The sequence below is a fragment of the Glycine max genome, chromosome 11 (genome assembly GCF_000004515.6).
Source record: "Glycine max cultivar Williams 82 chromosome 11, Glycine_max_v4.0, whole genome shotgun sequence".
NCBI classification, from domain to species: domain Eukaryota; kingdom Viridiplantae; phylum Streptophyta; class Magnoliopsida; order Fabales; family Fabaceae; genus Glycine; species Glycine max.
Window position 1 is genome coordinate 10,815,051 of NC_038247.2, and position 20,938 is coordinate 10,835,988.

The 20,938-nt window shown below is 28.9% G+C and overlaps 2 protein-coding genes across 2 annotated transcripts; one reads left to right on the forward strand and one right to left on the reverse strand.

Moving 5' to 3' along the window:
* Window positions 1–11,810: 11,810 nt before the first annotated feature.
* Window positions 11,811–15,896, forward strand: LOC100775804 (ras-related protein RABE1c-like). The gene is given in 8 exon segments (NM_001255440.2): window positions 11,811–12,147; window positions 12,980–13,052; window positions 13,151–13,251; window positions 14,284–14,349; window positions 14,468–14,565; window positions 14,976–15,038; window positions 15,115–15,207; window positions 15,511–15,896. Coding segments are annotated over 8 exon segments (645 nt in total). The 5' UTR covers window positions 11,811–12,074; the 3' UTR covers window positions 15,589–15,896.
* Window positions 15,897–16,984: 1,088 nt separating this feature from the next.
* LOC100802229 (uncharacterized) lies at window positions 16,985–20,474 on the reverse strand. Its single transcript, XM_003539042.5, has 6 exons — window positions 20,270–20,474; window positions 19,874–19,972; window positions 17,851–18,909; window positions 17,700–17,765; window positions 17,400–17,598; window positions 16,985–17,301 (listed from the first exon to the last, which is right to left on the reverse strand). The coding sequence occupies exons 2-6, from the start codon at window positions 19,874–19,876 to the stop codon at window positions 17,237–17,239; spliced, it is 1,392 nt and encodes a 463-aa protein (XP_003539090.1). The 5' UTR covers window positions 19,877–19,972; window positions 20,270–20,474; the 3' UTR covers window positions 16,985–17,236.
* Between the last annotated feature and the right edge of the window lie 464 nt (window positions 20,475–20,938).

The window sequence follows — 20,938 nt, forward strand, 5'->3', positions numbered from 1 at the left end:
TAATTTAAGAAAAATATTTATTTTTAATTAAAAATAACATGATTTAATAAAATTAATTAATTTTTCAATAAATATAAAATATGTATTTTTTTTCTTAAGACCGAATGAAATATTCTCACATTAACCCGACTTTAAAATTTATCTTTGAAAAAATAACTTTTTGTACAGTAAAATTAGAAGACAATAAAATTTAAATATTCTCTTACATATTTTTATTTTTTACATACTCCATTATTTAACGTTTTTTATTCCCAAATAACCCGTTGTTTCTTAAAAAAGAAAGTTGTTGGCTCTTGGCAGACTAAGCTATCAGTTTTGGCATTAATAGCTGTGGCCCAACGGATGGCGTACAGTTGGACATTGAGTGCGAGTATACGTGGCTTTGAATATATGTGGTATTGAATTTCACTTGAAAGGAAAGAAAGTAAATGAAGAGAATCAAAGTTAAAATTTAAATTGAAGAAAAAGAAAATAAAAGAATTTATTTTGGAATTTTTTAAATTTATTTTCTTTAATTAAATAAAAAATATTAATACTTTATAAACTTTTCGAAATCTGTTGTTTGATAAACAAATCAGAGAATATTTCTTGACAAAATAGTATTGCAATTTATTTAAATTTAAATACCTGGGAGGAGGACTTATTAAAGGTGTTTTGTCTAATTTTTTAATAAAAATTAATCATTAATTAAAGGTGTATTGCAATTAATCATAAAAAAAACAATGATTGATGATGTAGAATTCAACTTCTATGATAGTGGAAGGATAATATTTTAAGTTTAATTTTTCTGTGGTATCAATGTAAAAAAAATCAAACTGTTAATCAACAAAAAATATGATAAATAAAACTATTTTATGATAATTATTTTTAAAACTAAAAAACTTATAATTTATAACAATTTCTAATTAAATAATAATATAAACTTCTTTATTCAACCTATTTACTTTTATGTTTTTGTCAGTAATATGCATAAGTACATTTTTTACCCAAGAAAAACGGTACTATTGCATATATATAAAAAAAATGTATAAGAACAATTAACACCGTACATATAGATATAATTGTAATACATCATTCTTTCTCTCTTATACTACTTTGGTGTTCACTTGTACCAAACACATCACACATGCTTTGTTGAATACGTACAGAAGGGTCGCAATTTTTAGTTATTTATTTATGTCTACATGAAGTGGACAGAAATAATTAATATGTATTGCCCCTGTCAAGCAAATAGTTATGTCATGTGAAGGTTTTATGATCGAGAGGCGGAATAAGTTTATTCTTATTCAATCCAAAATTTTGTTAACATAATCTTATTTGAATTTCAACTCAATCTAATTAAGACTTCATAATATATGAAATAAAACCAAATCAATGCAATATGTTAGCGTATTAAACACTATGTATATCTGAATTATAAAATTAAAGGCATTTAAAATAATTATAATCAAGATATATTTTATTTTATAATATATATTTCAAGATAGAAAATATCATATTATATCAAATATTATTAATTAAGTCAAAATCACTTTATTTTATTATTAATATATAATTTTTCAAAACTATATATATACACATCATATTAAAAATATTCGGATTAGATTGAGATCATAAGATAACCTAAAATATAAACCGGACTTGTTTCTAAAATTAGACCTAATTTTAAAGCTCAAACTCATCAAATTTAACCTTGAGATTGAAGCAAGTTATTAAGATGCGACAAATTATGATTTTTTTTTACTGCATCATGAACATCCCTAATGTCAAATGAAAAAAAAAATGGAAAAATGACTTTCATAAATAGGAATTTGCTGAATGTTAATAATTTAATTAATGTCAACTTAAATATACAATTCAGGTTAATTTAGACATCTCAATCAGATTTAATTATTCAAAATATATTCTATCAAATTTTAAATCAAATGAATATTTAACCGATCGCCAATAATATTGTTCTTAGATTTACGTGAAGAAGAAAAAACAATTTAAGGGAATAAGAATACTCAAAGTTTATTTGCTAAGAAAAACAATTTATAAGAAATAGTTATCACATACATTAAACTATTAAAGAGACTCTGGTGGTTCTATCAAGGAATTATATAATTTATATAAAATAAATGCGTTTCAGATTAGTTGTAATGTTACGTTCTTAACTATTATTGACATAATAATATAGAACTTTTCACCGTGCTTTTGCTTTTGTGTTTTTATGCACTTCTCCTATGGTTATGGAAAACATTATTCGAGCATAAAAATAATAATAACATCATTTTTTTTTTGTTTCGTTTCGTGAGGAGAAGAACTTCTTGCTTTTGCTCCATTATGGAGACCAAGTCATGTTTTCCTTAAAAATGAAAGGAGCATTGATTAGTTATTGTTTCAGCCAGAATGTTTAGAAGTTTTGTCCTCGTTACCCATGTCAAGGATGCATCGGTCTTTATCGTGTGGTTCGAAACTTGTATTAAAATTAAACTTCATTTTCATACTAACTAATCTGACTCTTTATAAAGAGGTGACATTCTTTGTCTTTAACCATACGCTAGAAATTATAAATATAATGTTAGAAGAATAAACACTATATATAGTAGAACGAATATTACTACATTGATTTATTTATTAGGACAAAACTACAATAATTAACTATGCCAGACAGGCCTAGGCAATTACTGGAGTCAGCCAAGTGATGGATTTTGAGATAATATGAATGAAATCTTAAATTTAAACATCAATGTGATTATTGTACATAAAAAAAAAGCTAGGGGCATAAGAAAACATAAAAACAACAATGTGATAATTTTGATTTCCATCTAGAATATACCACATGTAATATAGAATATATATTTAAAGGTTTGTTTATATATTAAATTAAATTTTGTATAACTCCAATTGGAATATCTATCTTATAAAATCGTTTTTAAGTTGATAAAGAACAAGCTTGAATCATATAAGAATGTGGATTCAATTCGTGTCATCAATACGACATCTTTCTTGGTGAATATACAATAACACATCTCTACAAACACTCACCTAAATTTTTATTTATAAAAAAAAATCATTTTTCCAAAAATGATAAATATGCACCAATAGTGATAATTTCTTAATATATTTAATTATTTTATAATTCTCAATAATGACTAGTTACATCTTAATAATTATGTGGTACGAGATTTTTTTTTATATGTCAATATGTACAACTATGAGCCCACATATATTTCTTTTAAAAAAAGTTGATAAGGCTTTGCTGTCCAATGAAGAAATAATACCACAGAGATTTCTTAATAAATATTGATTTCAATTATGTTCTTTTTTGTCTTTTAAATTCCACTTCGCTTAAAATTTTGACTTTATTATCTCAACATTTTTTTTTTAAATTAACTGTTACATTTAAGTCTATTTACATATTTACATAAAATTCTCAATTTTTTCAAAGAACTAGCGATTTAAGATGGATATGAGATTTAAAATGATTAAAATATTTAGATGTAAAAAAATGAAAAATTTAAAATATTTTAAGGACATAAGATTAAGGTTTTTAATAAATGATTTTGGAATGCTTTGTTTTTTAGTTTAATTTATATACATTTTCATCGTAAAACATTTTAACATAGACGTCTGATAGAAATTCGTTCTCTCACCATATCATATTAATGGAAATGATGGCGTGGTAAAAAAATAATTCTAACGATTCATATAAATTAATTCTTATCAAGACACTTTGCAGTAAAAGAGATAAATAAATCCAGTTCTTATTTTTTTGTGAAATATGAAGTTTTGAGTCTAGTGCGGTTTAAAATGATTCAACGGAGACTTCTTCTAAGAAAATATTGAAACAAAATATATTAAATATATTATAGGCATAGCAGTTAATATATATATATATATATAACACTTGATTATAATAATTAAAAGATAATTTTGATTATAAATGTTGATAGACTGATAATTGTAAAATTTGAATTAATTTGGTAGTTAATTTTGGCTAAAAAAGATTGTAATTTCTTTATTTTACGGTTGTTTTTTAATGAAATAATAAAGAAATAAATATTTTTATAATTTTTTATGAGCAGAAGTTAAAAGAATAAGATTTCAAATATTTTAACGAAAAATTGATTCAAAAATTGAAAAAAAAAACTTTAAAGGAAAATTGGAAGAATTGGACAGTTCACTTAAGGTGCAATCCAGGTTTAGTATGCATCCTCGCTGAGCGGGAAAACTCAGGCTTAACACGAGGAAGCCCAAAGGCTCATTTAGTGCGAAAGCCCAGGTTAGCTTAAGTAAACTACCTTGGGCCTATAAAAGAAATAGGAAGCAAAGTCAAAAAAGGCTAAACCCCCTTAGTTACTCACAAACCTAAAAAGCCAAAAAATGTATTATATGTTTCATATCTATCAATACAAATAGGTCTTTTCTTTCCTATTATCCTTTCTTAGTTTAACTTTATGTATCATTCATTCTTACGCCATCTCTAAGGGTTAGATACTTGTCAGAGGGTAACCTTTAGTATAAATACAAGAAAGGTCTTATATGTATCAATTATAGGAATTAGTCGTTCGATAGATGGTAATTTCTAATAGAACTCAAAGGAAAATATAGAATGAAAACTTCATGCATTTTATCTGTTCAGTCTTTGCAAAGACATTTGAGACATAAATATGTAAGATAAGCTTGTCATCGCGAGACATCATAACAAGTATTCTAACAGACGTGAGTAGAAAAAATTAACTTAATTGATAAAGAAAAATCTAAAATAACAATACATCTTTCGCATAAGGAATGTTAGGTCTCAACATTATCACATTCTAAATTTATCTTTTATCATCGTCTTTATCTTTTATTTTTCTTATCTTTTCCATTAAAATTTATTATCTATTTTATCTTCTATTTTTTTTTATCTTTTATTTAAAATTCCTTATCTTTTATTTAAGTGGATTCGACACTTGTACTTTCGAATACTTTATTACTTGAGATAATTTGGTGCACTTACAAATAAGTTAACAAACACCAAAGTTACGCATTAATTATAATAACCTAACTTAGATTAGAACTAAGCCTAGTCATTTGAGTTATTTAGGAAATTTTAAAGTGGAAAACTCATCATCTCACCGATAATAGAAATTAACCATAATAAATTGACCCAAATAAAAAATTAAAACTTGTAATTTTGATCCCTTATAATTTTAAATTTGTAATTTTAATCTTTTTACTTGACTTTGAGATGACATATTAATACTAACATGAAACTTATATAAATTGTTAACATGACACTTATGTAAAAAAATTTAAATAAAGTAAAAAATAAAAAATTTCTTAATATGAATTAAACTCATGATCATTTATTCAAATACAAAGAAATAAACACTAATATACTTGTTTTATTTAGTTAACTATATTTATATTATTTTCTATGTTTCATTAAAACATATTTCATATATCATTTTAAATATTTTTATTTTGAATAATTTACATATTTTTATTTTTATTTATAATTCATAATTAAATTTCATAAATTAATATGTAAATTAATTACATAATATTTTTTTGTAAATTGATTTTAATATACAAATTATCTTTACTCTGATTATTTACATAAAATTGTTCACAGACAAAGCAATAAAATATTTACTTTATTTAGTTAACTATATTAATATTATTTCTCATGTATCATGTATCATTAGTCAAGAGTTATTATTTTTTTTTTAAATTATCAAAATTTATAAATTAAAATATATTTAATATATAAATTTTTATTTTTATTTTATATCATTTTATATGTTTTTATTTTATGAAATTTAATTATAAATTGGTAAAATAAAAAATATGTAAACTATTCAAAATAAAAACATATAAAATAAAATTAAAATTTATATATTAAATATATTTTAATTTATAAATTATGATAATTTGAAAACATAAATTAATAACTCTTGAGTAATGATATATAAAATATAATATTAACATAATTAACTAAAAAAAATAAGTGTGCTGGTAATTTATTATCTTGTCTATAAATAAATGGTCATGAGTTCAATTCCTTTAAAAACATTTTTTATTTTTTCACTTCATTTAATTTTTTTTCCACATAAGTGTTATGTTAACCGCCTAAAAAATAGAGATTAAATGTTTTGATTTAAAAATAAGGAAACCAAATTTGAATTTGGTGCAACTAAAAATATGTGAATTAGATTTAATTAAAATCAAGTTTAAATCCTCTTAATTAGGCTTAACTGAACTTGATATGGCTTAATTTATTAACTCATAATATTATATTTTTGCCTTGCTAATAATCATTCGATTAAAATAAATAATGAGTCCATTTCTTTACTAATTTCCTTTTTATTTATTTATTTATCTAAGTTACATATACTTTTTAATTTTATTTTTTTATTATTTATTTATTTTGTTTTTTTTTTCATTTCTAATCCAAATAAAACATAAATGATAATAAAATTTATTTTAAAAAAATTTATGGAAAAAAATAAAATCAAATTTAGAGATACTTAAGTGGATAAAAATATATTTGAGTGTAAAATCAAGGTAACTCTTGTTGCCTGATTACCACCCTTAAGATTCATTTTGGAGAGAGAAAGATGAATAAGAAGAGAAAAATAAGAGAAAGAAAACAAAAATAATATGACAAGTTGTTTCTCGAAAAAAGAAGAGATAAATATAAAAAAAAGAGTTAAAATGAGATAAAAAAATTGAGGTAGATATATGTTTATATTTTTTTAGGAGATGTATGTTTATAATTAGAGTTAGAGATTTAATTGTATTTTTATTCTTTCCTTCTTTCTCAAATTTATGAATTTTTGTTCCTTAATTTTTCTTTTATTTTATGAATTTTTTCACTCTACTAATTTAATTTTCTAAATTTAGACTTATCATTTCCGGTTACATTAGTAATGATGTGATAATATAATAGGTTAATATCAATTGTGATGTGACTTTTATATATTATATAGCATTTTGATATGATACAAAAGAAAATTAATTATATCTTTGATTTTTTTTATTAGTCTTTTTTTAAATTTCTTTCATCTATTTCAGTTTTACAAATGTGAGACAACTATTAACTACTTCGAAATAAGTAATAAAAAAAATGGTGTCATTCTGATACTTTATAATATATCTTATTTGTCTGAAATGTATTATGTGATACTGATGTATTTAAAAATAAAATAAAATTTATTTTGATAAAAAAAATTAATCAACTTCGTATGACAAATTCCCTAATTTGGTGAGGGGAATTGATAAGGTGCATTTGGTTGACTTTTCTTATGTGGACAACCTTGTTTGAAATGATACGAACTCGGGAACTTTCCTTCAGACAAGCTTATGGTTTTTACAACTCCCCAGGTAACCATATTAGTTTGAGTAAGTTAATTTGGTTTAGATGCATCCCTCATTCTAAATCTTTCATCTTATGGCGTCTTTTTCACAACAAGCTTCCTACTGACAATAACCTTTGGTGTAGAGGATGCTTGGTTGTTTCCATGTGCAACCTGTGTGGTTATTCTTAAGAAACCATTGATCACCTCTTTTTGAATTGTGTTTTTGCTAAAAGGCTTTGGAGTTGGCTGAGTAATGTTAGCAAATCTATTGACTGCTATTCATTTGTTAATATCATTTCTCTTTGCAATAGCAGTTGGGCTCTTCAAGTCAATGATATTATCTTGTCTTCAATTATAATCATTGTTTGGGCTATTTGGAATTCTTAGAATCAGTTGCAATTTCATAATTCCAACTGAAGCTTTGAATCTGTTATCATTTCTGTTCGTGCTAACGTTAAAATTTCAAGGATTATCTCTAAAAGTTGCATGTCTTCTAGCATGAGCGACTGAGCATCTTGAAGTTATTTTCAGTTGATGGAATACTCCCAAGCATCCTATCATCAAGGAAGTTGGTTGGCATCCTCCTCTTCCTCTATGGACAAAATGTAACACTGATGGTGCTTCTAAAGGCTCCTTTGGTCTCTCAGCTTGTGCGGGCATCTTTCGCAATAACAATGTTGATTTTTTGGTGGCTTGCTTCTCACTATGGTATCCAAAATGCTCTTTTTGAGGAATTGGTAGGAGCTATTCTTGCAATTGAAAACGTTGTTTTGAAAGGGTGGAATCACCTTTGGTTGGAGTGTGATTCAGTTCTTGTTGTTTATGCTTTCAAGAATGAAACTATCGTCCCTTGGAAGCTTAAAAATAGGTGGAGACATTGTATAGCTTTGGCTAAAAATATGAATTTTTTGGTAGGTCACATTTACTGTGGGGGCAATACATGTGTAGATTTATCAGCTTCTGAGGGAGTAAATACTCAAGATTTTTATGGTGGGACTCCCCTCCTAGTTTCATTGGAGCAGAGTTCAGTAGAAATAGAATTGGTTTCCCTAACTATAGGTTCTCTTAAGTTTTGTTCCATGGGTTTGGTTCATGTCCCCATGTGTTTTTTATTTGGCTTTTCTTTGGTCTTTTATATATTGCCAGCTTGCAGTTCAGGTTTCTTAGTGGCAGTCGTGCTGACCTAGTTAGGATCATTGCCACTATGGAGCTTTGCTTGCTGTTTTTGGTAACAAAAAAAATTACTTTGATCATCTTATGTTTTGATGATTTTGCTCTAGTATTTTATGTTGATGTACTTTTTCTTTTTCTTTATTATTGAATTCCTCGTGATTTTTCTTACTGGGTAATTTGATCGTTGATCATCCATGATGATTTTGATACAAGATTCCATATAAAATGGATTTTGATATTATATATCTTTATTAAGAATAATTTTGAACTCATAAATTCTTTTATAACTATCATCTAGGCTAAATGATTTTTGAGTATTATGCGATCTTAAGTTTTGGGATAGGAATTCCAAGCATTATGAGGGTGAGATGTCGTTAAAAAGGTTGAATATTTGGTGAGTGGTAAATCTACAACATACGTAGATTTATGGAGCATCTGTACATGTTTTAATGCATTAACTGACTAAAATGTTGTGAAAGAATAACTCACGCATTTATGTTTTTCTTGTGATTCATATCTTGAATGGTTTGAATAAAATATGATTACACGTGAAATGATTCATATTCTGCGGTCTTAACGGTGAGGTATTCCAAGATTCAACAAATGAGATAGATATCTTGATTGTACAATTGATTATTCTAGTGGGAAATCTCAATCATTTGAGTTGGGATTGAATGAATCTCTTAGTAATTAATTAAGGTGAACTAATATAAATTCATTTGAGCAATCTTTTATAAACATAAACTCTATGATTCTTGTGTATTTATCTACTTTTTTTTATTTAATTTATTTTTCTTGAATTGAATTAATCATATGGTGGAGTGTGGGTGATTTGGCTAGGGGGATGATACAAGTTCGGTGAGTTGCGGTGTAGGGTTCAAGGGTTATGGTTATTGTTTGGAACCAAGGATTCAATTTTGATGGGGAAAATGGTTGTAGCAGGAAAGGTTACATGTGGAAGGCAAATTGTTTTTCAAACATTTTCTTTTATCATTTTATATTCTATTTAGAATAAATTATATTAATCAGCTTGAGGTTTTGTGGTTTTACACAAGCATCTCTTTTTTTTTTTAAACCATTACAATAACATCCTTAATAGGGAATAAGAAAGTTTAAGTTAGAGATAAATTATTTTTGAAACATTTCCTTTTATTATTTTATATTTTATTTAGAGTAAATTACATTAATTACCCTTAAGGTTTTATGATTTTACACAAACACTTCTTATTTTTTTTAACCATTACAATAATCTCCTTAATAGAGAATGATAATGTAATATATAAAGGGATGTGATGTAGTATTTTCAAACATTAAGAGTCTTCTAGTGTAAGATATAAGGAAGTCTGATTGTAATATTTTCAAACATAAAGGAAAGTTGATGTAAGAATAAAAAAAAGTAATATTATATGTAATTAAAAAAAATGCAAGAGAATGCAAGCGTAATTTGTTATTTTATTTATGTTATTTTAAAACATTTTCACACTCCACATTTCCAAGTAATAAAACACATCATAACGTCAGATTATCATTTTCATAACTTATTTGATGGGCAGGTAATACTCACGTTTGCATAATTAAAAAAATAAGAAAAATCTATCTTGAGAGATTATAATAATAAGAGGATCAAAGTGCAATTAAACCTTTTGTGTCACTCCATAAGCTACACTAACGCATAGGAATCACATTTATGTTAGTTCATCATGCTATTATCAATTTAACAAAAAAGTTAACTATTAATACAAATTTATAAAATTAAATCAATAAAGAAACTAAATTTATATAAAAAAAATCAAAAATTAAAATTCACAAAATAAAAAAGAACACTTAATTATATTTTTAGTTTTTGAAATCAGAATGCCTATTTTTTTAATCCTCCAAATAAATAATAATAATTTTTAAAAATTGATTTTTTTAAATTTCTGTCAGAATTTGAGAACTAAAAAAAATACAAATTTTCATTTAAAGACTATAAAAAAGACATCCTAATTGTACTAACTAAAAACATTAAGAGAAAAAAGCAGCCTTAAACTTACCACCCCCAATATTTCGGCTAATTTACAAATCTATTTTTTTTAAAATATTTATCATTCTAGGCCGGTCAAAAAACTACTTACCAATATGAAGATTTTTGCCACGTTGAACACTTGTAAGTTGTAACGCCAGTAAAAAATGCTCCTTTAAGTGGCGCAAGAATGTCTAATGTCATCTATTAAGGTTTCTTGTCAAACTTGGTGGTGTAGACTAAAAATAATATTTTTAAACTATAAAAATTAAAAGAAAATTAAAATGTAAAAGGACTAAAAAACTACTTTCAAATTATAAAGAATAAAAAGGTAAGAATCATGAAACTATAGGAACCAAATAAATAATTTAACCTAAAAATAACAACATATACAAATAGGAAAATAAAAAAATAAAAAATCTTTACGGTGCTTTCCACTTTCATCTAATCAATTTTGCCCATTTATTTCACTTCTACATGATGTGTCACCAACCAACATAAGTTACCCAATTATAACTTCTCATCACTTTAAATTACCAATTGTAACTTCTCATCACTTTAAATTGAAAAACTGCACTCATATTTTTTATTCACATTATCTATAAACATAATTGCACTTCTTCTCAAAGCTATCATTTAATTATGGTTGTTTCTAGTTTTCTTCTCTACCGAATCATATTTATGTTTTTTTTTTCTATTATTTTAATCTTGTTCCATTTTATATCCTTTCTACAATTTTGATCAAAGAAGCTTTCTTCTATGACAATAATTTTGATAAATAACACATTTTTCCTCCTATGATCCTTCTTCTATGGTCCTCCTCCTCATCATTTTATGTATTTTTTAATTTTTTGATTTCAACTCATTTTTACACATCTTTCTATTCTTATTTCCATTGTTCGTTACCAAATACTGCTTTAATTAATTTAACAAGTCTTTCATGAAATATGTTGTTAGAAACTGTGATTATCAACAGAAAGACAATTAATGAAAGAAGAGAGGAAGAATATTTTTTTTTCAAAATCAAAATTATTATGTTTTTCCTATAATAAATCAATTATTATTATTTTTAGTTGTGTTATTCAATTTATTTTTAATTTTTCATATAAAAAATGTCATTTATTGAACATAATTCAGAAATTATAACTAAAAATTATTATAATATATTAATTTTTGACATAATAACATAATAAAAATGCAGAGAAATATATACATGTAGTAATTAAGAAAATAAAAACAATTATGAAGCCTTAAACTTATCATCCCCATATTCCTTATAGCAGTGGAGAGAGGGGCACTCACTCACACCCACAATAGTCGGGGACAGCTTCAAAGTGCAAGGTTGCAAGCACCTCCACCTTCTTACTGTTGTTCTCTTCTCCTCATTCATATTTTCCATTTTTATTTTTCTAATAAAACAAAACAACATAAGCACCGTTCTTTTCTCTCTGAAATTCCCATATTCATCACTTCTGAGCTCTGGACGAGATCCCTCTCTCTCCCATTCCAGATCTCGCCATCAGATTCACCCTTTCATTTTAAGCAAAGTCATAACTTGAAGAAGGTTCATGGCTGCTCCACCGGCAAGGGCTCGTGCCGATTACGATTATCTCATAAAGCTTCTCTTGATCGGTGACAGCGGTAAAGTTTTTTTTTTTTTTTTCTCTCTCTCTCTCTTAATTAATTTGTTGGCAAAAAAAAATGTTTTTAAGATAAAAACAAGGGGAAAAAATTGTGATTTAAGAATGGGGCTATTTTTCTGTGTAATTGATAAATGATGGATTTCACTAGGGGTTCCCTTCTTGTAATTTCACCATTTTTATTTATTTATCTATCACGAATCGTTGAGTTTGGAGTTCGTGACAAATGCACATCTAGTTTTTTTTTTTGAAATGGGGTTTGTTCTAAATCGTGAGAGGTTTGATCTTTTCATGATCTGGTTTGAGTCTGCGTTTGAATCATTGCTTCTGTTGTTGTGACGCTAATTTTGGTGTCAAGAGGTTGAATTGCAAATTGGTGCTGATCTGTGTGGTTATCGTTTAAAATTAACCTTCTCTTTGGATCCATTAATCATTTGTTTAATTCAAAGTATTTGCTTCCCAAAATACGACTTAGGCGGCCTAGTTTATTCTACCGGTTATTCTTGTGTTATCGATACCTTCAATTTCATTTTTCCCTTAAAAAATTAGAGTAAACAGTGTATGCACTGACGGTGTAAAGGATTTTTACCATCCAATTACTATCTTAAAAGTTATACCAAGTTATCAGCGATGATTTCTGATTAGTTGATTGAGTAAAACTTTTAACACTAATAGTTCATATAAATTAATCTCAAAATTATGGCATTGGTTGATGCTCCAGGAAGGATTAGAAGTATTTTAATGGGCAACATAGTAATCACAGTGGAATAACTATGTTGCTTTTGTGTGAAACCTAGCTGTAAGTTAATCTCTTATGTTTTGTCTTTTTGCAGGTGTTGGAAAAAGTTGCCTCCTCCTGCGTTTCTCCGATGGGTCTTTCACCACTAGTTTCATCACAACTATAGGGTACGTTTTTACAATTTAGAATTAGGAGTAAATCTGCAGATTTTTGTTTGCCATAAGTTTCTCTCTCTAGCTTCACAAGGCCTACCTTCCTAATGCAGCATTGATTTTAAGATAAGAACCATTGAGCTTGATGGAAAACGGATCAAGCTCCAAATTTGGGATACTGCGGGGCAGGAGCGGTTTCGGACAATTACAACTGGTAAGGTTTATGATTCTTACAGGTATTATTATATTGATTTTAGTATCATTGTATGTGACACATGGAAACTTGTTGCTTTACCAGTTGGCATCTGGTTTGTGGCACTTCCTGATGTAGGATTAAAAGATAGTGAAAAAAACAAGGGAGAAATAGTACTGAGAAAAATATAAAATTAGAGAAAAGAGTGACAGGATAGAAAAGGGAAGTAACCAGTGAGAAACATCATAATTGTTACTCAGTATCTGATCTGATATGTTAGACTGTAATGTATAGGTAGTTTGCTGTTCAAGTTCGAAGATAATTCTAACTACTTAGGATATGGCAAAATTTGAAGCCCCTAAGTTATGTCCCAGCTGAAGCCTAAAATAGTCTCCTGATCCTTGTTTTTGATTGCCATTATACTACTGCAAACCTTGTAGAACTTATAGTTGAAAGAGTTTCTTGGAGGCATGGAGCAGCTTCCATGTAGATTTTTTACTCAAGTTAATTATTGAATGTTATTTATGTAAAGATACTAGAACTAGTGAGCCTATATTTAATTTACGTGAGATGAATATTATGGAGATTCCTTTAGGATATATTTGAGAGTTGGGTTTTGGAGGTGAAGGGAGGGGAGGGCATTTTTTAAAATAAATAAATAAGAGTTATACAATGTTTATCCTGTGAAGAGGAGGTGAGGGAGAAAAAAAAGGATATTGGAGGAAGTCGTCAAGGGAGATCTTAGGCTAAATAATATTCCTGGTTTTGAATTGTGCCGAATAACGTCGTGTGATCCATGTGGTCAACCCCGCCTAGTGGGATAAAGCTTTGTTTTGTTGTTAGAGTGATATAATGTTTATCCTAATATACCTGTAGTATTAATGTATCCAGCGTTAAACTTCAGAGGTATCCATCCTTTGCCATTGTTTCATTCATGTTACCCTAGAATTCTTGTATCTTTCATTGTTTTTTTGAAAAAATGTACAAGTGAGAGTATTTGTCATTTAAGTTTTTTGTGCTACATATCTTTTCCTAAAATCTCTTTTTTGGCAGCTTACTATCGCGGTGCTATGGGCATATTGCTAGTCTATGATGTTACAGATGAAGCATCATTTAATAGTAAAGTTCCCAGCTATTGCTTAATTTTGAAATTTGCCAATCTGTTCACATTTCACAACTCTTCAAACTTTGAAGGCTTTTCCATCTGGAATATTCATCCAGCTTCTGCTAATTTCAGATATCAGGAATTGGATTCGCAATATTGAGCAACATGCTTCAGACAATGTTAACAAAATACTGGTGGGGAACAAAGCTGATATGGATGAAAGCAAAAGGGTAAACAACAAACTTTGCAATGTTCAATGAAACTCATTTTTATATTTTCCTCACATCTTTCAAACACCAATTTGATTTGAACAACAGAGTTGCAGAGATAAGATCAAAGGGGCTTAAAAAACAATCATTACTGTCATCAAATGTTCTTCCATTATTGTTATGCAAGTTTTACTGATAGTTGATTTTCATCATTGAGGATGTTAGAGAAATTGTGTTACGGACTTGCTGCGAGTGAATGAAACATATTTTTGTTGCCAGGTTGGGGAGGTTTGAAAGAGGGTTTAGTTTTGATTTGATGCCATCAATTGAAGTAGTAAACATCTGGGAGCCTCCTCTCTCTTATGTATGTATGCATGCATGTCAGGTTTGAAATGTTTCTGATTATAATATACCTTTGGCTTACTTTTAAGGCTGTGCCTACGTCCAAGGGCCAAGCACTGGCTGACGAGTATGGGATCAAATTCTTTGAAACTGTAAGTGGTGTATAGTTGAAATAATCGAAACCCCTGAACTTTTATGTCATTATGCTCATGAAAAACACTATTGCAGAGTGCAAAGACAAATCTAAACGTGGAGGAAGTTTTCTTCTCAATAGCAAGAGATATAAAACAAAGGCTGGCTGACACTGACTCCAAGGCAGAGGTATCTGAACTTCCTCTCTTAATATTTTAAGCATTATTATTATTATTATTATTATTATTATTATTATTATTATCATATACCCAACTTTTCTTCCTATTTGTCTCTTTATTTTTTATAGCATCATTTATCATATCTATTAATTTATCTGTCATTCTCTTCCTTCCAACCATACACCCCAAAAATGGGGTGTACTCTTAACATTTGCCAATTTCCATACTTTAATGTGTACTTAGTTTCCTCTCCCCAAAGCTCTCTTATCTGTCCCTCTCTCAAGTTGAATATCTCGTGATATTTTCATTGCAGCCTTCAACAATCAAAATCAACCAAGACCAGTCAGGAGGGGCTGGACAGGCTGCACAAAAATCGGCTTGTTGTGGTTGAGGACAAATGTTACAAATTGGAGGCAACATTCTTGTCCAAGAACAAGAAGGAAAGAAGAAATTACGTGTTTAATGATCATGATGCTGACTTGTGCTTAACCTTGTCATTCTTTATAAATTTGTGTGATAAGTAGTGTTTGACTTTTTTTAACAAGTTACATTAAATCCAAAACTAAATGTGATTGTGGTGATTGCATGTCTAACTGCCCCTCACTTTCTTTGGTTGGGGAACGTGAGATCCATTGAATGTTGATTTTTTATTTTCCTTTGACTGTATAAATGCGATGGCTTGTGCTGGATTGGTACACATTTTGAAATTGGTACACATTTTGAAATTTTGTTCTGAATAGGCAACATGGTGAAAAATCTAAATACACCCTACTTATTTTCTTATTTTTTTTATCTGTAAAAATTAAAGAGAAGTGTTATAGGATTTATAACAATTCATGAATCCCGTTCAATTAAGTGAGTTAGATTTTCTTGATACAATTGACATATTTAATTACTTGGCATAAAGCTGATATAAAAAAAAATAAGTTTAATTATTTATTTAGTACAATATATTTTTCTTCTTTAGTCCTTGTACTTAAAAACATAATTGATTTATTAATTCAGTTAATTAAAATAACATGCTAATAATTTAAAAGTCATATTCAAATATTGCATGAGTTGAAACTCCTGTGCTAAAACTTGAAAGTGTCTCTTTAACCAACATGTATTTAAAATTAATGTTGTTATATATAATATTAAAATTTTTAATGTATATTTAATGTATATGTAAATTTACTTGATAAATTGTGACTATTAATTTTGATCTAATAATTAATTTGTTTACATATATAAATTTTTATAAAATCTATGATTTTTATTTAAAATTTATGTATGTTAAAAAATACATTATTAGATCAAAATTAATTATAATAAAATCAAAATACAAATTACCAATCTATATACGGATTATGTGTTACGAATTCGTTTACAGATTACATAAACTTACAAATTATGAATCCATAAATTTACCGTAAACTTAAAGATTATAAATCCATAAGTTTACAGATTATGCAATCTTACAAATTATAATACTCTTACAGATTACAAATCCATATCAATTTTATGGAAGGATAATATTAAAATTATTCATCTTGTGCTGGATGTACCAACAATTTGAGAGCACCAACAATTTGACTGATGCGCAAAGCAATAGCCAGCAAACGAACATTATTTGCACACCTTTCTTTCTATTGCCAACCTAAGAGGAACTATTAGATTTACTTGGATTTATCTTTGTATATTTGGAGATTAAAAAAAATTACATGACACATTGACACTTGACGATTCACGAGTTTAGTCGAGTGCCCCAAAATTAAGAAGTCTAGAAAGAAGTCTTGCTCGTTTGATTGCACAAGAACATTAGCTTTATCGATAATGTAATATAGATAATTCTGTCCACCAAAGCACCTATTAATACTATTGATTTGTACATAAGCTAACTTATAAAGCTTCGAATATTTTAAGCAAGGCATCCAAAGGAGCACATTACTGAAGGTTGCGGAGCCATATAAAAGACACAGGAAAATGGTAAAAATAGACATATCTTACTATGCACACTAGAATCTATCCCAAGTTACGTTTTCACAAAGGGTTGGGACTTATAGGTTAAGTTCTTCCTTTCCATAAATGCGTTGAAGCTCCCGTGTTGCTGCTTGAAATGATTCTGGATAAAGTTGACAGGAGATAAAAAAATTGGATAAGTGACATACCAAACAAACGTAAATGTGTTCATGTGTGCAGTGGACAGAAGGATTTCATTACCTTTCCAGTTGCGAAATGCTTTCTGATTAATTGGTGCACCAAAAACTGTTTGAATTGTATCAAACAACAAACTTTCGGGGGTACTCCTCAATTCCTGTACTATTTGATAAATAGTCTTCCCATTCTCAAAATAAATGTGATTGTTTGGATGTTTTGTTTTGCAGCCAGCATGTCTCTCAAACTCGTAAGCATTCAGAACCTGATAATGTAAACTATCAATCAGTCGTTGAGTAACTATCACAGATTTTAAGAAATATAGAAAAACCTAAATTACGGTTTGGTCAGGGTGTACACCAGTACCTTTGTATAGTTACATGACTGACACCCACAAAGATAACCAGAGCCTTTTATAATTCCTCGAAGTTCCTTCATCCATGCAGGAATATGAGTATAGCTTATTGAACAATGTTTCAAACAAAAGTAGTATTAGACAACAAAGGCCAAAATTTACCTCACGTGACACTGAGACATACTTCACAGGAACTCCATCAAGAATACCAGTAGATATCAAGCTTCTGACATTAGAAGGGAAGCTGTTTGGAGCTTCTTTCTTTGCTGTTTTGAGCTCTTGTTTATTCTTGGATACAGTTTCAGACTTAACTTTTGCTACCTGAAGTGTACTTGCAACTGCATCAGAACTTGACACATCCAACTCTTTCTCGTGGGCTGTTGTTGACACATGAACTGAAGATTGATTATATAATTGATCATACTCTGCAGCAGGCCTACCCACAGAGATAATATCCCTTTCATCTGGGAACCCACCAAAAGAAATTATATTTGTGTCCTCTTTATTATAGGATTCACTAATCGATACGATTGAGTCATCACCTTTGACAAAGGAGGCACCAAATGATCTGACATGTGCATCCCCTCTGCTGTAGGTGAGTCCCATTAAAGTGGCATCACGATCCTTGTCAAAGGCTTGCCCTATTGATGCAGACCTTGTCTCAACTTCCCTGTTATAGGCCTGATGTAGATCACCATTACTCTGCCTACCAAAATTATGTCCCTCCAGAGCCTGTACATCAACTTCCTTAACCTGATTTACTTTGACTTTTTTTATTCCACCAAAATTTACACATGCTTCAGAATCTTCAATAGAATGAGATATAGACAAACCAAAAGATGCTTCATCTCCATATTGATTGGTGACCATCTTTGATCTCACATTAGAATCATCAGCCAAAACATAAGTATTCTTTTCAGTGAAATTGACAGGCCTGGTTTCAGACCCAAATAACCGGCCAATAAATTGGTTTGGGACTGAATGAAAATTGGGATTGTTCTCCCAGGGAGGAATATTTACATTTGAAAATCCAGGACTAGATTTTTCATCTGCATCTTCTACGGCTTGTTTCTTGTTTGGAAAAAAATCTACTTCAGCAGCATCAACAAACCATTGATGAGGTCGTTTTGGTTCAATTTTGGTGGGATTATCAAATACTGTATCTCTGTCATTAATGTGTCCAGAACCCTTTACCATCCAAAATCCCTTGTTTTGCAAAGACTGCAGAAAAAAAACAATAAAAACTTCAACTATGGTTCACATATAACTGTGCATCTTTAAAATAGTTGTCCTTTTCTATTTCACTCACTCAAAATGACACAGGATAGCGGAGGATAGTCACATTCTAATATTCTATATAAACAAGAGGGGAGGTATTAATTAAATAGGCTTGGACAATTCTCATCTCATGAACTAACTATTGGAATTGAGTTAAGTCCAACTCACATTCAAGAGATTGTGTTACACAACCAGGTATATTGCAATTTGCTGGAAATCTCATGGACTTAACACCAAGTCTATAATAAAGCAAATAAAAAGCAAACCTACTATGACTTGGCCTACAAGTTTGAGTTTCCTAACTAATTAAGAAATTCATGCTTTCCAAGTAGCTCATTTAGAAGTTAGCTTTTGGCATAAGAACGTTTATCACGAGCTATTTTCCTAAAAGTCCTTATGCAAGTTATTTGCAAACATGGCCCTAATATACCAGTGATGTTCACATCTACTTACATGAAGGCTGTCATATACTAATTTGACTTTCCTAACGTGAGGGTCCACTTTAAAAGAAAAGGTGAAGGATCTCAACTATTGATGAGAAAATTCAGGGATTTGATTCTAAATCCGTAGTTTGTTATACATGTACATATATCTTATCATATTACCAACTGTTAATCTTTTATTTTCTAGTCGACAATTAGATTCCTCGAGTGTCAACACTACCCCCAATTCCCAAAGAAAAAAGAATTAAAAGCATGATTAGCTCCTTAATTCCAATTTCCAATGAGAAACAAACAAACACAGCACTGTCCTAGTACATTACAATCCAACGTGAACTTGACTACTTGTGAGAGGGATTCAGCCCTTACAAAGGCACAAAACGGACAACACAAAACTTAAGTGAAAAGAAAGAGAGTATTCAAGGCACAACCTAATCAATCAAGTGAAAGTTAACAATTATAAATACCATTTGCTCCAACTTTTTCAGGCGAAAATATTCCTGAAAAATTCGCAGAAAAGTTGTTGCTGACTGACTTCAAGTGATAAAAATGGTGCCTAACAACACCTGCAACAAGAGAAAAAACCCTCTCAACACTGTTCACAAACATAATTCAACCTCAACATCTAAACAACGAAGGAAAATGCAAACACAGCAAGTGACCAAAGAAAATAAAATAAATATATAAGAATGAATGAATGTTCACATTTCATAGATATTATACTTTCAAATAATGATAATTACCACACAACGTATCAATCAAAGGAATTTTCAACAAAAAAGAAATCACAGAAACTGAAAAAGAATGAAATTCAAGAAATGCCGCTATTCGAGCTCGGAAATTGGGAACAAGCGATTGATCACCTTGGCAAATGGTAATAATACTGAGTAATAGCATAGAAGCTTCTGGAAGATTTTACGATCCGTGCCCTTAGCGATAGCCGGAACCCTAACCGGACGATGTTTCCGACGCCGGTGAAAGCGTGACAGTTTTCAAAGAGAGTGCAGATTCATTCATATGATATGATAGGGTGTGTGAGGAGCACTAGATCTTTTCTAATCCAAGGAATTAAGATAGGATGAACTTATATTTGAGCACAACTCGCGGTTGGGTTACTCGATGGCGTACACGTGTATGATAGAAAATAAATCAGGACCGTTGCTCAGGTGGATTAACTTCTACGACATCTAATAGGTGAGGTGTAAGAGAGACTGCAGGGGGGACAAATTTTAAGATGTATTGGGGGAGATGGGAAATAAAGAAGAGAGTAATAGAGAAGAAATAAAATTAATTTTTAGATTATTTGATTTGAGAAAAATATATATAAATTTAAGAAAAATATTAAAATTTCTTCTCACATTGATAATAGAATTAAAAAAAAATGAAAATTTTGAATAAGTAAAAGTATTTTTTTATTACATTAAATTGATTCTTAGATATAACTTTAGAAATTTATCAAAATTTAGTCAATTTAATCTATAATAAATCTATTCACGCACACACTTTATTAATGAAATTATCATATCATCCAT

Excerpts from the sequence above, each read along its gene's own strand:
- LOC100802229 (XM_003539042.5), bottom strand. Across the intron at positions 17,599-17,699 it reads AGTCATGTAACTATACAAAG|GTTCTGAATGCTTACGAGTT; the intron begins GTACTGGTGTAC and ends TTACATTATCAG. Across the intron at positions 17,302-17,399 it reads AGCATTTCGCAACTGGAAAG|AATCATTTCAAGCAGCAACA; the intron begins GTAATGAAATCC and ends AACTTTATCCAG.